Genomic DNA, 15,957 nt, shown 5'->3' on the forward strand with positions numbered 1-15,957 from the left:
TGTATGAAAAGTCCAGGATAGAAAAATCCATAGAGACATAAGGCAGGTTAGTGGTTACCAGGGACTCACAGAAGGGGCAAATGGGGAGTGACTGTTTTTATGGGTATAGGGTTTCTTTTTTGGGTGATGAAACTGTTCTGAAATTGGATAGCAGGGATGGCTGCACAACTCTGTGAGTAAACTAAAAACCTCCACAGTGTACACCTTTTAAGGGTATTTGAATTATATTGCAATAAAGCTGTTTATTAAATACATAAAGGCACACATTTACAACAAGGATAGATTTAAACTTTTTCCTTTTAAAGTCAGCATATGGTAGTGTAGTCATGTTAAAAGAATCATGATACTGACGTGGGAACAACTGAGGCTTGGAAAACACCGCCCCCATTGTCCTGGCTTAAGCCAGCCCTGTGATCCAATGAGAAATGATGCTTATAATAACACAGAAGGCTCAGAGCAGAAGCAGCCTCACCACCTCCGCGCTGCCCAAGACGAAGCGTCTCCTTAATTGCTTAAAAAGTCTCAAGCGTGTGCCTTAATTAAACTTCAATTTCTGGAGTGTATAAATAATGAAATACGGCATTTGTGTGTATGCTATTTACTTTGGAGCCTATTACTGCAAAACACACTGAATTATTAAAGCGAGTAATTGCTTCTACTCAGACCCTCTTTTCTGCCGTCTGCTGCTACCTCTGTTTCCAGGGCTTCTTCTTAACTGACAGGCTAAATTAACTCAGGTAAACCTGATGCTATGATACGGGCCGGCAGTGTGAGCTGGATGGGAAAAAATCACAGTTCTTTCAAACACAGCCTGAAACATTTGGTGACGAGTTTTAACAGGGAAGGAAACACAGAAATGTGAGGGTGGGGAGGGAGGCAGACAAATTTTAAGAGGTTGAATATGCTCACCCTAGGGGAAGACTTGACTAGCAGAATGCCACTCCCCTCTCCCCTAGTGGAATCTCTTACAAGAGGAAGCCATGGCTATCTGAATGTAGAAGTTTGCAAATGAGGTCAGAGTGGCGGAAATACCTTGATTCAGCCCCTAGTAGGAGCGTCTGGTGATGGGTGTTTCTATCTGCCTTAAGTGCTGGCAGCCAGAGGCACTAGTGAAGCTCTTCACAAACCACAGGTCTGGGAATATGAGAGACCCCTGACAAAAAATTTCCGCACTGAAGCTGTAAGTAGAGCCTTCACTTAGCAACCCAGACGTGACGCTCAGGACTGTGCTAACAGTTAAATCACTTTTAACGACCCATGGTTTGGAGTTAAATCAACTATCTTTAATCTTCCAAGACAGACAGAAAAGCCTGAAGTCCCAGCATTACATTGAACAGTGCTGACACAGTGCCAAAAATATCTGCCATGAGGGGGAGGCTTGATAAAATCATTTGATAAGTGCATCCAATTACTAATAGTTTGTATTTAGTTTGGATCATGATATTTGAAACATGGCTGTGTTCCTAAACAAAGTCTAGGTCTAACACACAGTAGGTGTTTAATGTCCAAAGTTGGTGACTTTGTGCGTCTCTAGGTGTGTGTGTCTGCTTTTAGCCATCATTGTACACATATACATGCTTTATGATTAGGAAGTAGCAGAGCAAGGATTCAAACTCAGGGGGCTGGACTTAAGAAGCCCTGCTTTTAGTTATGATGCTGTATTTGGGGTCACACACAAGCGAGTCAGAAAAGGAGCTCCTCCAGGCAGATGAAGCCTTTATCTCTACTCAGAGCTCCTGACTCAGTGATCCGAAGGTGGACTGGATTTCAGTCCTCACCCACAGCCCTGCCAGGTGTGACTCGCAGGGCACACCTGCACCATCTCTACCTCCATAATCCATCCTCTCGCCCTTGGCCGAGGTCACGCACAAATGGGTTTATAATTCTTCTCCTTCCAAAACTCTACGATGCTGCCTGGACTGATTCTCATTTCATTCTTCCCCCCGTAATTGTTGCTGACACACAGGGGATTCTATTTCTCTATCTCCCTCTTCTTTTCAAATTAAGATGTTATTGAGATTTTAAAAATATGGACCAGCAGCGCTGGTTTGAAATAAATGTCTGGTGACATACGAGGGAGAAGCATGAGGATTACATATTCTGCGAATGAGCACCTCTATCTCATTTCCTGAAAAAGAGCATAAGGGACTTAACAATTTAAACGAAGGAAAAGTGGTCTCCCCAGCTAATTTCCATCCTCTTATGCCTCAGGCAAATAGGGATTTTAAATTTTTATGATAATTGATATACTTTAAATTATTTTATAAATATTTAAGTAATGCATATACTTATCACAGAAAAAAGTGTAAAATACAGACAAGCAAAGGCGGGCGAGGGGTAACCAAACCAACTTCATAACCTCTGTTAACGTTTTGGTATACCATCTTCCAGAGTTATAACCACTATATGTGGGTGTGTGTATATAAATATGTAAAAACTTTTAAAGAATGGGATAATTTTTATAATCTGTTTTTTTTCCCTTACAAATACGAACAATTTTCAAATTTAAAAAAAGAAAAGAGATTTTATCAAAGGGATCTTCTTCAAAGGGATTCTGGAAAGCCATCAAATACTTCAAATTTCAAGATTTGTTCCCAAGTACAGTATGGCTGTAAGCAATGTGGATCTAGATGCACACAGACCTGGCTTCAAATTCTAGGTCTGCCACTTGGCTGTCGCATCTTGGGCAAACACTTTAACTACTTCTCACCCTCAGTTTCCCCATCTGTAAAAAGGGCTTGTTGATTCTAGTGGCTCTTTGCTTTTGGTTTTGGTGTTTCTTACTAGCGTCCATTTCCAGGTGTTTCTGGTAAGAGCACCTCAGTTTTCTTCGGGGGAAACCACTGTTCTCAGTTCATGAGGTTTGGATGGACTGAAGCATCCTCCCCCAGGTGCGGCCATCAGGGGTTTGGTATGCATGTGATCCAAGCCAGGGCGGTTAGAGGCAGCCCTGGGACTCTTGCTGGATGAAGTCTTCCCCTTCAAGGTTACTAAAGCAGGAGGACTTAAGCCCAGACCCGTTGGAACTATCACATGGAAAAATCTGACCTGAGAGTGTGGCCCACACAGAAGGAAGCAGAGTTAAAAGATGGAGGCAAGATGGTCACACATCCTGGACACACCCATGACTGAAGCTTTACCTCCTTTGCACATCACAGTTTAATGAGCTAGTAAATCCCCTTTTATGATTAAGTGATATCAGCTGATGAGCTGGGATTCCATCACTCCAAATGAAAAAGAATTTGACCTATCCAGTAATAGTACCCACCCCTTAGGTTGTTATGAAGATTAAATGAAATAACGTGGTGAAGTACTTCATACGGTACCTGACATGTTTTAAGTCATCATTAAATATTAGTTGTTATCATCATTATTATTAAATATTAACTTAGATGCATCAGAAGCCTTCATTTTCCTCCAAATATTTTATGTCCATGCCCAAAATGGGCAAGGCAAAGCAGCAAAAAATTTAAGTGTCAATACTCTACATGATTGCAAACGAGATTTGAAGTGTTTGTACATTTTAAAAAGTTCTCAGACATTAACACCGACATCCATTAACCCATTCCTCCTGAGGGATGAAATCTGATACTTGAACACTAAGGCTTGTTACTTTGGAACCAGTGGTCAGACAACCCGGCTCCTTTTAATTCCCACAAAATTGGGATGAGGAAAAAGCAGAGCAAGGGTTCAAGCCCAAGCAGAGACACAGGCCCCTGAAGAGCACTGTCTGTGAACAAAATTCTGTGTTTTGGTGCCCGAGGACACCTCCTAATTCCCGAAAACTCTTCACTTACCCTCTACTTTTCTAAGCTCAGAAACAATAGTTCTCTGCCCTTGAGTAGAAACCGAAGCTACAGACCGCCTGACTTCCAGGTCTCAAAGTCTCCGGAACAATCGCCCAACTCAACCAGAGGCAGTGAAAAGGGTCCTGTCCCATCTATTCCCCGAGCTTTTACTAAGGACCAGGACACTGGGGTTAGGGTAGCATTCATTATATGTGGAAGCTGTCTTCATTTCCTCAAGACACAACCCAGGGAAAAGCCTGCCTAAATCCACATCTTAGCTCTGGCTAACATTTGCTGAGACCTTCTCGTGTTGCAGGTACCGTGCCAGCCTTTGACTCACATCGTTTCACTTCCTCGTTGAACTTAGGAGAAAGCCTAGATTGGCTGAGGAGCACTGACTCATTCAAAGCCACACAGCCAGTCAGCTGGATCTAGTTAGGATTCAGTTTCTAAATAATAAAGCAGCCATGGACACTAACAGTACTCAGAACAGCACGTCACTTGCTGAGTGATCACCATGAGCTAGCCCTGTGCTTGGGGCTTTATGTGCATTATTACAATTTTAGCTCTTTGGACCTCAGTTTCCTCTTGTATAAAAGGAAATCACGCTTCAGATTATGTGTTCTCTATTGCCTCCTATTTATGGAAAGCTGGGACTCTAAATTGTACCATGATGAATTTTTACCAGAAGGTGACAGTCTTCCATGTTGCTAAAAGAGGTCGGGGGGAGGGGCATCCAAACATCACCCTCAAATACACCACCGTCGCTCCTGGCTGCCAAAAAAATCACGGACTCCCAATAAAGGCATCAAGTCAAGAAACTCCTCTTCCCAGGGAGCAGTTTTCGAAATTTCATCGTATGAGATAAATCAAGCACTGGGGAAGATCTGGAGGGGAACATAAAATGAATTCCGTCTTCAAGTGAAGCCTCTTATTTTCTTTTTTTTAAAAATATTTTAAATGGTGGCAAGATAGATATAACATAAAACTTTACCTCTTATTTTCTTACAGTAAATTATAACATGAAGAGAAGTATTTCCAAAGGAAACAAATCTGTTCTCAAATTTTCTTCCAAGGACTCTCACCTATGGAGTTTCTAGGGAGATGTGTCAATATGGCCACTATTTACGGAATTTTCTAAAGGTGCTACATATCCACATCAGTCAGGACGTTATGGTGGTGAGTGACAGAAACTCAATTCATGGAAGCTAGGACAGGGACGGGACAGTGGCAAAGGGCAGAAGCTGACCTTGGGAACAACGTCAGAACCCACCCCCACCCCAGTTGCTGGATGTTGCTTCTCACCCCTCCAGGTCATCTTGGGTCCATGAACTTTCCATGCAGACCAGCTTCCTCCACCTGGCAGAGACATAGCTGCAGCCATTAGAAACAGTTTTCCCTTATGCTGTCTCTGACCCCAATTTTTTAAATCCCTAAAAAAAGGCTCTAATTTGTCTTAGGAACCTATCCCGGAATCACCTGCCACCTGGGACACAGTCAGGTGCACAGAATGGCCACTCCAGGGTGTGATGGACCTTCATTTCCTGTGTGCCCCCTACAGCCATTCCCCTCTCTCTCCATCAGCAGCACTGAGGTTTTGATTTAAAGAACCATCTGGTTCTGTTAAGAGGATTCTGGATGCAAATAACAGAAACCTTAACTCCAGCGTGGAAGAGACGGGCCCTAGATAGGGCAGGCCTCTGGATCTGTGGATCCCAGGGCTCAGTACTGTCCTCAAGGACCCATAGTCTCCTTCTTTCTCTACTCTAATGCCCAGAGTGATGACTTCAGCCAAAAATGGTTTTCTAAGGATCGTGGTGACAACTGGGACTATTTATTTCCTTGTTCATATCTAGAAGACAAAGTCTTTTGTCCAATAATGTAAAATAAGTCCTTCCCTTCTTATTCCATTCCCTTCTTAATCAGGAGCTGATTGGGCCAGCTTGGGTCATGTAACACCTGTAGACCAGTAACTATTGCCAGAGAAACGAAATTATGTCTTAGCCCTGGATATATAAAGTTTACACTATGACAGGGATGGGACTGTCATGGCAGGCTTAGACCATTGCCTGGAGGTACAGTTCACTGTCAAACTGGGGGTGGAGTGGGAGAATGGAGGTCAGGAGCTAAAGACAAGTCTATTACATCACCCTCCCCCCAGTGGTTTAGGTGGTCTTGGCTTCATCCCTAACTCAAGGGGTGGCCCTGGCTTGGTTTACTTCAATTAGCTAATCCCATCCCACCCCTCTATTCCGTCCCATTTCCTCATCCACACTGGAGCCATTTAAACCAACCAAAGCCAATGAGGTGGGAGAAAACTTTTGCTGGCGCTTCTAGGAAATAAAAACACTCCCTCATCCAGAGAAGCAAGATGAGCCTGGAGCATCTTGTAGCGCCAGAGAGTTAAAAAGTGCTCAGAAAGGCAAAACTGAAAACAGAAAGCCAAAACACAGTGATGGGGGTCTACCGAAGGAGCAGACCAGCCAAGTGAAAGAGCTACTCATCACCAGACGGAAACAATTTCAGCAACAAAATAAAGTCATACTGGACTGTAACTCAAAGCACAAAATCAATATCTACAAGTCCATCCTGATTTATGACTGAATAATAAAGGGGGGAGAAGAAACACAACATCTCCCACACAAAAGAATTTCAGATTAATTATATAGAGACACTCCGCCCTCAAGGAGGGGGAACATAACTCCTCATTCCTTAGGTGGGAGTTGTGCACAGTGACTTCCCTCTAAAGAGTAGAGTATAGTGAGGGCGGAAAGAGTAAGTCTAGAGTGGAGAAAGCTGACAAACACTAGCTCAGCCAGTGACCAAGGTCAACGTTAAATCATGTCGATAGTATACGCACTTGATAAGACGTGATGAAAATGGCACTTTACCTCTACGGTCTGCCTCCAGATAACCCATAACCCCAGTTAGCACCATGAGTAAAACATGAGACACATTCCAACAGTGGAATATCTTATAAAATATCTGACCAGTGCTCTTCAAAACTCACAAGGTCATCAAAAACAAGGGAAGTCTGAGAAACTCTCACAGCCAAGGGGAGCTTAAAGAGACATGACAACTAAATGTACTGTGGTGTCATGGATAGAATCCTGGAACAGAAAAAGAGCACTAAGTAAAAACTAAGGAAATCTAAATACATTAAACATTAGTAATAATGTATCACTATTACTTGATAAATGATAACATATGTATTATACCAGTGTAAGCTTTTAATCAGAGAGGAAATTGGGTACAGGGTAGATGGTAACTCTCTGTACTACATACTCCCCAATTTTTCCACAAATTTGTTCTAAAAAATAAAACCTCTTAAAAAGAAAAACATTCCCTCTCTTGGAAGGATGTTACTATTTTTTTTTTTTTTTTTTTTTTTTGCGGTACGCGGGCGTCTCACCGCTGTGGCCTCTCCCGTTGCGGAGCACAGGCTCCGGACGCGCGGGCTCAGCGGCCATGGCTCACGGCCCAGCCGCTCCGCGGCATGTGGGATCCTCCCAGACCGGGGCACGAACCCGCCTGCCCTGCATCGGCAGGCGGACTCTCAACCACTGCGCCACCAGGGAAGCCCGGAAGGATGTTACTATTAGAGACCCTTGCTATTTTCCTAAAGGGTGTAAGATTGTTTTGAATATTATTAGATAACATGTAACTTAATAATATAAGTAAAGTCTTAGTAACAATATAGTGCTGGCACAAGGGGGTGTTGCTGCATTTACTCATTCATTAGCTCATTTGACAAATATTTATTGAGTACCTACTGTGAAATCATCTCTGTTCTAGGTGCCAGTGGTACATTGATTAATAAGAGATGAAGTGTGCATGAAGGGGGGAGCAGCAAACAAAGTAGGATTTTCATACAATGATGAGTGCTATTTAAAAAAAAATACGAAATAAGAGTAAGGTGGTAGAAGATGATGGCCAGGGTCCTTTTTCCTAGGGCAGCTGGGAAGATCCCGCTGAGGACAGAATCTGAAAGCAGACCTGAAAGAAATGAGGGAGCTAGCCACACAAGGATGTGAGCAAAGAACATTCCACCACAGGAAAAAGTAAACAGTGCTGGGGTAGGAATGAGTGCATTTGAAGGCCAGCGTGGCTGAAGCAGAGTGAGTGAAGTGGGGAAGGGTAGGACATGAGGTCAGACAGCTAAATGGGCTGAAATCAAACAAGGGTTCAAAGGCCACACTAAGAAATTGAATTTTACTCTGTATGATGGGAAGTTAGGCACTGGAACCAGCAAAGTGACCCAGTTACATATTTAAGATTATTCCAGCAGCTGTATAGAAAATGGACTGTAGAGGGCGCTAGAGTGGAAACCCCAAGCCAGAGAGAAGCTACCGTAGTCCGTGTGTCAAACTATGGTGTTTAGCTCAGTGGTAGCATGGAAGTGGTAGATATAGTGGGATTGGGGTTATATTTGGGGATAAAACCAAGAGGGCTTACTAACTGAATACACGGAGAGGGTGAAAGAGGGGTCTCATGGACCAATCAACAAAAATGAATTGGACAAGAATCAGGAATCACAGTGACAAAATATCATAGATGGTCCCCAAGATCTAGAGATCTGTAATGTGTTCTGGGGCAACCAGCTAATTATAGGATGGCCACAGACTTGACTTTTTGCTGTATAACATCATCCCTCTTTAGTGAGACATTAATTCAGGCTTGAACCCTCTGAGAAGACTTATCTCAGAGACCAAAGAGAACTGCAGGAAGTGCTGTCTCTTGATGAGCAAATACACACGCTTCCTCTCGGGGCAGCTCCAGAGGCTGCCAAGTGTGTAATCTGTTTCTGTATTGTCTCCCCTCCCCCCTCCCCCAAATTCTGGGAGGGAAGCAACTCCATTCACCATTGCACACTGAGTACCTGCCCCAGGATACATGTGCAATAAACATTTGCTGAATGACTGTGGAATAAAATGACAGAGGTAGCCTAACTCTCCCTTAGAAGCCATATTTTAAGAGAAAACAGCAATAGCCAGGCTAACACAGAGACAAAGAATAAAGCTCAGGAGGGGGTTGAGGCTGACTAATCAGTTGGAGCTCTAGGCTACAGCCAGTAAATGAGAAACAGTGATTTTGCAAGAGATGGCACAAAGGGCTAAGCAACAGTCATTGCTGGGACTTTGCAGCTGAACTTGTTGATCTCATCACAGGACCATCAAATGTCAGAGCTGGAAGAGATCTTAGAAAACTTGTAGATCGACCCACTCGTTTACAGATAAGCAAATTAGGGTGAAATGGCTCAGGACTAGAACCCAATCCTCTGGACTCCAGATGCCAAATTCTTTTTCCTATCACACAGATGGGCAGTTATATTCAACTTCCTCTTCCGTATGTAGGCTCAAAGAGGAGTTTTCAGAAGCAAGCTGGAGAGATAGACTTCTGAAATCCGAAGTCTATACTAATGTAAAATTCTCATTTTAGAATTCAGTTCCATGAAGAATAAATGATCCCTCTTGATAAACTTTTCCCCTTATCATTCAAAGAAAATAAGGCAGCCCATCATCGTTCCCTTTTTGACATGGCTGCCAGGAAGGTTAGAGCTAAAATTTTTTTTTTAATAAATTTATTTATTTATTTATTTATTGGCTGCATTGGGTCTTCGCTGCTGCACGCGGGTTTTCCACTGCGCCACCAGTGAAGCCCCGTTAGAGCTAAATTGAACACTTAATCCTCATAACAACAGTGGCCTCAGTGGTTAAGAATATGCCTGCCAATGCAGGGGACATGGGTTCGAGCCCTGGGCCGGGAAGATCCCACATGCCGCGGAGCAACTAAGCCCGTGCGCCACAACTACTGAGCCTGCGCTCTAGAGCCCGCGAGCCACAACTGCTGAAGCCCGCGTTTCTAGAGCCTGTGCTCCGCAACTAGAGAAGCCACCGCAGTGAGAAGCCCACGCACCTCAACAAAGAGCAGCCCCTGCTTGCCGCAACTAGAGAAAGCCCGCGTGCAGCAACGAAGACCCAACGCAGCAAAAATTAAAAATAAATAGAATTCAGATTTGGAAAAATTAGTAATTAAAAAAAAAACAGTGGCCTTAGTTTTTGACAAAAAGTACTTCTTTCCCACTCCTCTTTATGACTTTTCATGTTTCATAAGTACTTCAATGGCCTTATTGTATATGTCTCTGTTACTGTTAGTCGTCTCAAATTTGTTTTGGAAGTCAGCCAGGTCTAAATCACCAAAAAAAAAAACAAAATAGAAGGAAGATTTCATTTCTCTTGTGCACTGGAATGGCTACTTATAGTGTGGTGTACGTTTTCAGATCCCACCCTTGACCTAAAACTCAGACCTTACCTCCCAGCTTTATATTTATAGAAAGGAGAGCCCACCACAGGACAGACTGCATACAAATGACTAGTTATAAAATTGTAGGGTCTGCCTGCTAACTAGGCAAGTCCCTGGAAACTTCTCCAAAATGAAAACAAGATGTGGAAGGAAAGTGCCATGCTTGCCGTGCTGACGTGGCAGGATTTCACTTACACCAGGACCCCGGGGGGAGCAGTGCAGCCTGGTCTGAGGATGGTCAGCAGGTGGTGGACTGGGTCCCACCCAACTCCACGCTTGCTGCCGACTACTGCCCAGGCTCGAGATACAAGATCACGTACATAGCCTTCGTCTCTTCTGGATTCTAGCCATGTAAAGAGATTAAAGCGCTCATTTTCTGAAAACATGAGGCTTTCTTTTCCCTCCCTAAAATGAAATTCCTCCTAAACCACAAAAATTTAACCCAGGCAGGATTAGGAAAGAAACAAAGGCGTCCATGCAGAGATCTTTCCTCCTGCTCCCTTAGTGCTGTCGCTATTTCTGTCCAGGTAGCAAAAGAAACATTAATAAGTCCCTGAAAATGTCAACTTCGCCAGAGGACGCTAGACTTTCATGTTTATGCATTCGAGCCTGAGACTTCCTGTGGCTCTTTTTGTTTTTTCCTCTTTCCTGAGTTTGAAAATGTTGTTCTTTATTCTTATGGTGTTGCTCATGATTTCCATGATAATCTAAGAGATACGATTAGAAGAAAAATGGCTTCAGGAGATACTGTTGCTCATGGAAATAGTCCTTCCCGAAAACAACCATTTGGATTCTGTTCATGATCTCTTCTGAGTCAGAGCCAATTTGTTCAGACAGAGACAAGAAGATGCTGCCCCAATGTTCCCAACACCTTGAAGGATGAAGACAGTTCCAAAAATCTATGATGTTTCTTCAGAAAAATTTCAGGAAAATTATGAATGCAGGCAAGCCTAGTGTATGACATCTGCATTAGTACGAAAGGGCTCAACCTGTATCAGGACTGCTGGGATCTTTATCCTCACCATGGAACCTTGGACAAATTGCTAAACCTTGTGTAATATTTTCCTCATCTGTAAAATGGAAATAATATTAGTGCTTACTTCACAGAGCAGGCTCTCAAAGTTTGGTGTGCATCAGAAACAAGAGGAGGGCTTGTTAAAACACATACTACTGAACTCAACCTCTTGATTTTTGATTTCGTGGGCCTGGGTGGAGGAGGAGAGGGGTGAGACTCAGTATTTCCAACAAAGCCCCAGGTAACTCTGGTGCTGCTGGTTCAAAGAGAATGCCAGGAGAACCACTATCTAGGGTTATGGTGCAGATGGCGTAGTTAATGAACGTAACGTTAGTGTTAATAATGACTATTTTAATGTACTGTGGTTAACACTATGCCTCGTAAAAAGTTAGCTGTGATAAATGGTGTCCATTCTAATTATCTTCCAAGTTGTCCCATCAACTTACAAATCATAGCAACTTTGTAGTTAAACCATGATAGAATCCATTACAAGAAACCTCAGTACATAAGAGGGAAAACCCGATTAACTTCCTAACAGAAATATCCTTATTTTAAAGAGTGAATACATCCATAAGAGATTGTAAATGGTTCTAAATAGACTTAAAAGCAATTCTATACATCACTGGGGTTTTTTCCCCTAAAACTTGTCCATACCCATCTGTACATTTCTTACCAGGGAGAAGAGAAACAAAAGCTGACACAGCTACTTACTAGGTTTCCTGACTTTTCTCTCACTTACAGTAAAAACGCCAAACCAAATTTAGTCATTACGGTGAAAAAGAAGTCTTCCACTCGTTTCGAGTAATTAAGGAGCCCAGCAAATGTGGACGTTGCAACTGGCAGTTAGAAACATCAACAGTCTCCAAAGGGTAGAGGAAACAGAGGGCTACAAGACAAGGGGATTGTTAAAAAGCTCTCCACAACAAAGGAAATGAACGCAAATCCCTAACCTGCGGGTGTTCCAGCAACCCTAAAGCCAAAGATGAAAAGCTGTGGCGGGTTAAGCTCTGTGCAGATAAAGAGGATATCAAACAGAATGTCGAAGGCTAAGATGTTTTCCTTGCAGGGCTCTGACCACACATGAGTCTGAAAAAGGAGGAACAGGGAAAGCCCCACGCTTCCAAGGAGAACACTTCTTAGTACACTCAGGTCGAGCGCCTCTTCTGTTCTAAGCACAGGGGGAGATTCGCGGTTCAGAGAGAGGCAGCCAGTGCTTAGTAAACATCTAACTTTTCTACCTCAATCAGATCTAAGTTTTGGGTAGAAATTCTCCAGTGAAACATGAGAGTTAGATAAAGCATTCTTAAATCGTGATGGCTTTTGAGAAATTCGACAAAGGGAGCATGTTTGCAAGAATGCAAAAAAAAAAAAAAAAAACCTTTGCCCTGACAGTTAAAAATGTACCATGCAGACCACTTTCCCTGACACTTCTCTTTTCAAAAGGTACGTTGATGACCAGCACTGCGCTGTTAACAGGACTCCACGAAGACGGTTTTTCATTTCTAGTCGGGAAAGAAATAAAAGTGGGCAGCCCGTGGGTGAACTTGGAGTTTGTCCCTCCAGCCCACAGCCTCCCTTGGACCGGACACGGGTGGAAGGAGGGAGACACGGGTCCGCGGATGGGATTCTGGGGCTGCCACGACTCACCTCGCCAACTTCTTCAGGCTCGCGGCGCCCCGACGGCTGGCTCGGGGGCGCGGACGCGGAGGCCGGCGCCGGCGAGCGCTCTGGCCGGCCCCCGGGAGGGCACCCGGGCCCGGGAGGCGCGCGGGGGCCGGCGCGGGGCGGCGCGGCGGGTCGGACGCGGGGCGAGCGAGCGGCGCGGGGTGTGCGGCGCGGCGGGCGCGCAGGGACAGCCCCGCGAGCAGGAGCGCGGCCAGCGCGAGCAGGAGCAGCGCCGCCGCCTTGTTGCGGAGCTTCATGGTGCGGCGCGGCGGCGGCGGCGGCGGCGGCGGCCCCTGGGCGGCGCGGCCCCTCTGCGCATCGCGGCGCGCCGGGCGGCGGCGGCGGCGGGGCGAGGGCAGCGGCGCGCGACGGCCGCCTCCTCAGCCCGCCCGCCGGGGACTGGGGTCCGGGCGGCCGACAGGCGAGCGGGCGCGCGACGGAGGAGGAAGAAGGGGAGGGAGGGGGAGGCGTGAGCCAGGCCGAGGAGGGGCAGCCCGCGCCTACCGTACTGTGTGGAGTAGCCGCCCGTCCGTCCGCCCACCCGCCAGCCGCCAGGCGCTCCGTCTTCGGGTAGGGCAGCCTAAAAACCTCTCACCTCCTCATTCATCCATTCATTCACTCATTCATTCGTTCATTCATTCATTGTCTCCCACTCCGTTCCATTCCCTCGTTTACTTCAATTCCGTCACTCATTCACTTACTCTCCCATTCCATCTTCTCTTCATCGGATTCTCTCATTATTCCATGCATTTGCCCCATCATTTACTTTTACCCATCTATCCACGCACTCGTGCACCTACCCATACATCCAATCAGGCAGGGACATCTCTGTCCTGTTTTCCCAATGCAGGGCCTGGCACTTGGTGGGTACCTGTAGGATAACCACTCCAGATCCACGTTGTCTAAACAAGTTACAGAGTGAATTCTAGAGTTTGGGTTTGAAATCTGACTCTGCCGCTCATGATCTAGGCTAGGTGATCATGAGCAAGTGGCACAAATTTCTTGAGCCTTAATTCCCTTACATGCAAACTGGGATTGTATTGCTGCTCTCCGCAGAGCCGTTGGTTGTGTGGACATTACATTAAACAAAGCATTCGAAGAAACTCGCACAATGCCTGGCTCACAATTGGTGCCCAAAAAAGCTCTGTGATAATTAGTACAATAAAACAGAGCTAGTCATATATACATAAATGCACATTTTTTCTTTCTGACATAGATTTGGTATAGAGTAATATTCACAAGCCAGTGTAGAAATGAATTCTTCTGAGACTTTAACAGCCACAATCACCAGATCAAGTTTCCAGAGTTTCCCAACTCTTCTTCCAGGGCATCCCCAATCATAAATGTGAAGCACGAGGACACCTCCTCTTATTATTCACCATGAACTGACAGCCAACGTTCTATTATCTCTCTTTTCTGCTTGGCCATGGGACAAGGAACAGCAGTTATGACAATGTCCCTGAGATTCTACAAGATTCCATGTTTCCTTATAAATCGTCTAAAATTCAGTTATATTCCGAATGGTTCTCATATTAGCATTACATTTGAATTCTTTGAGATCCCATTGTATTTAAAGTTCTAGGAATGAGAATATTTAAACACCTGGAACCTCTGGCCAAGTAGGCACCTAAGAGATGGCAGGATGCAGGCTCATGGTGTGCACAGCAGATGTTGCAGGTGAACGAGCACAAAAAAATCCATCGATTTCCGCTGAGGGTGAGGTATCGTCCTGCTAGGATGCATTTGGAATTGTGGGAAGGATGTTTTGGGTTGTCACAATAACTGGCAAGTTCTACTGGCACATACTGGACCTCCCACAATGCTCAGGACACTCCAGCAGCACAAAGAATTGTCCTGGGCCAACTGCCAACATGGGGGCACTGTGGAGAAACACTGGGCTAGGCTAAAGCCTGGTGTTCAGGCCTTCCAAGTTTAGAAATGGCCACTATTATGTTAGTATGTGGCCCAGTGAAGCAAGAATTCCCAAACTCTGTCTTGCCACTTCCTCTCTTCCTCAAGGAGACACATGCAATAAGAATAAAATAAGGCAAAGTAACACTTGGCTAGCAGCTAAGGTTTTGGCCTCAAACACCAAAGTAGAACTTGGAACAACTAGGTTTGACCAAACAGAGGACTCTGTTTTCTTTAACCTTGCTGAAACAAAGGAAAGGCCTGATTCATCTCTTTCCCCTAAGTCCAAATTCATGTTTTGGTTACTATTCTGATATCTAACATCATGGAAAAAAGATTCCAGATACCATATCTATGACTCATCCCATTTGTCACTTGGATGTCAAATATACCAAATGCTTGTGTATTTGTCCCCCTACCCCAGAAATCTGTTTCTCCCCTTGTCTAGATACTCAGTTGCTCAAGCCAGAAATTAGGTGGGAACCATCCTTGGCTTCTCTGTTTCCTCTCACCTCCTGTGTTAGTTATCTGTTGTTGCATAACAAACTACCCCAAGTGTGGTGGCTTAAGATAATACACATACAACCTCATGCTTTCTGTGGGTCAAGAATCCAGCATGGTTTAGCTGGGTCTTCTGCTTCACAGGCTCTCAAAAGGCTGTAATCAAAGTGTTGGCCTGGGGGTGGTGGTCTCATCTGAAGGCTCAACTGGGGAAGGATCTGCTCCCAAGCTCACTCACATGGTCGTCAGAAGGGTTTCAGTTCATTGGACTGAGGGTTTCTGGTCCTTGCTGGCTCTTGGTCAGAGGCTGCCCTCAGTGCCTTGCCAGGTGGCTCTATCAGAATAAGTACATCAGAAGAGCCAGAGAGAGAATGCCATCAAGACAGAGGTAACAGTTTTTTATTATCTATTTTTGGAAGTGACATCCCATCACTATGCCATCTTCTCCTTGTTGGAAGCAAGGCATTAAATTCATTCTGCACTCAGGTGGAGAGGATTACACAAGGGCCTGCATACCAGGATTACTGAGAGCTGTTTTAGAAGGCTGCTTCCCTCACCTCCCATACCCAAAGAGTCAGCAAGTTCTGTTGACTCTGCCCCCAAGACATAATCGACATCTATCCACTTCTCTCCTGAATTGTCAATAGTGTTTGCTTGACAAGATCAAACCCTGCCCAATTCCTAATGGCCTTGTTCCCACAGTATTTCACATAAGTTATTCCCACTCCATCCCCCACGACTCTGAATTATATGAAGTGGCTCTTCTATGGCCTA

At 44.8% G+C, this 15,957-nt stretch overlaps 1 protein-coding gene across 1 annotated transcript in view; it reads right to left on the minus strand.

Annotated features, from left to right (window-relative positions):
• GXYLT2 (glucoside xylosyltransferase 2) overlaps nucleotides 1-13,044 on the minus strand; it is an 82,945-nt gene extending 69,901 nt beyond the window's left edge. The window contains exon 1 of the mRNA XM_081247669.1: nucleotides 12,754-13,044. Within this exon, the coding sequence (XP_081103795.1) occupies nucleotides 12,754-13,028 (275 nt within the window). The 5' untranslated portion in view covers nucleotides 13,029-13,044. The remainder of the gene's footprint in view (nucleotides 1-12,753) is intronic.
• Nucleotides 13,045-15,957: the final 2,913 nt, after the last annotated feature.

This window comes from Mesoplodon bidens (genome assembly GCF_964165515.1).
Source record: "Mesoplodon bidens genome assembly, chromosome: 10".
NCBI classification, from domain to species: domain Eukaryota; kingdom Metazoa; phylum Chordata; class Mammalia; order Artiodactyla; family Ziphiidae; genus Mesoplodon; species Mesoplodon bidens.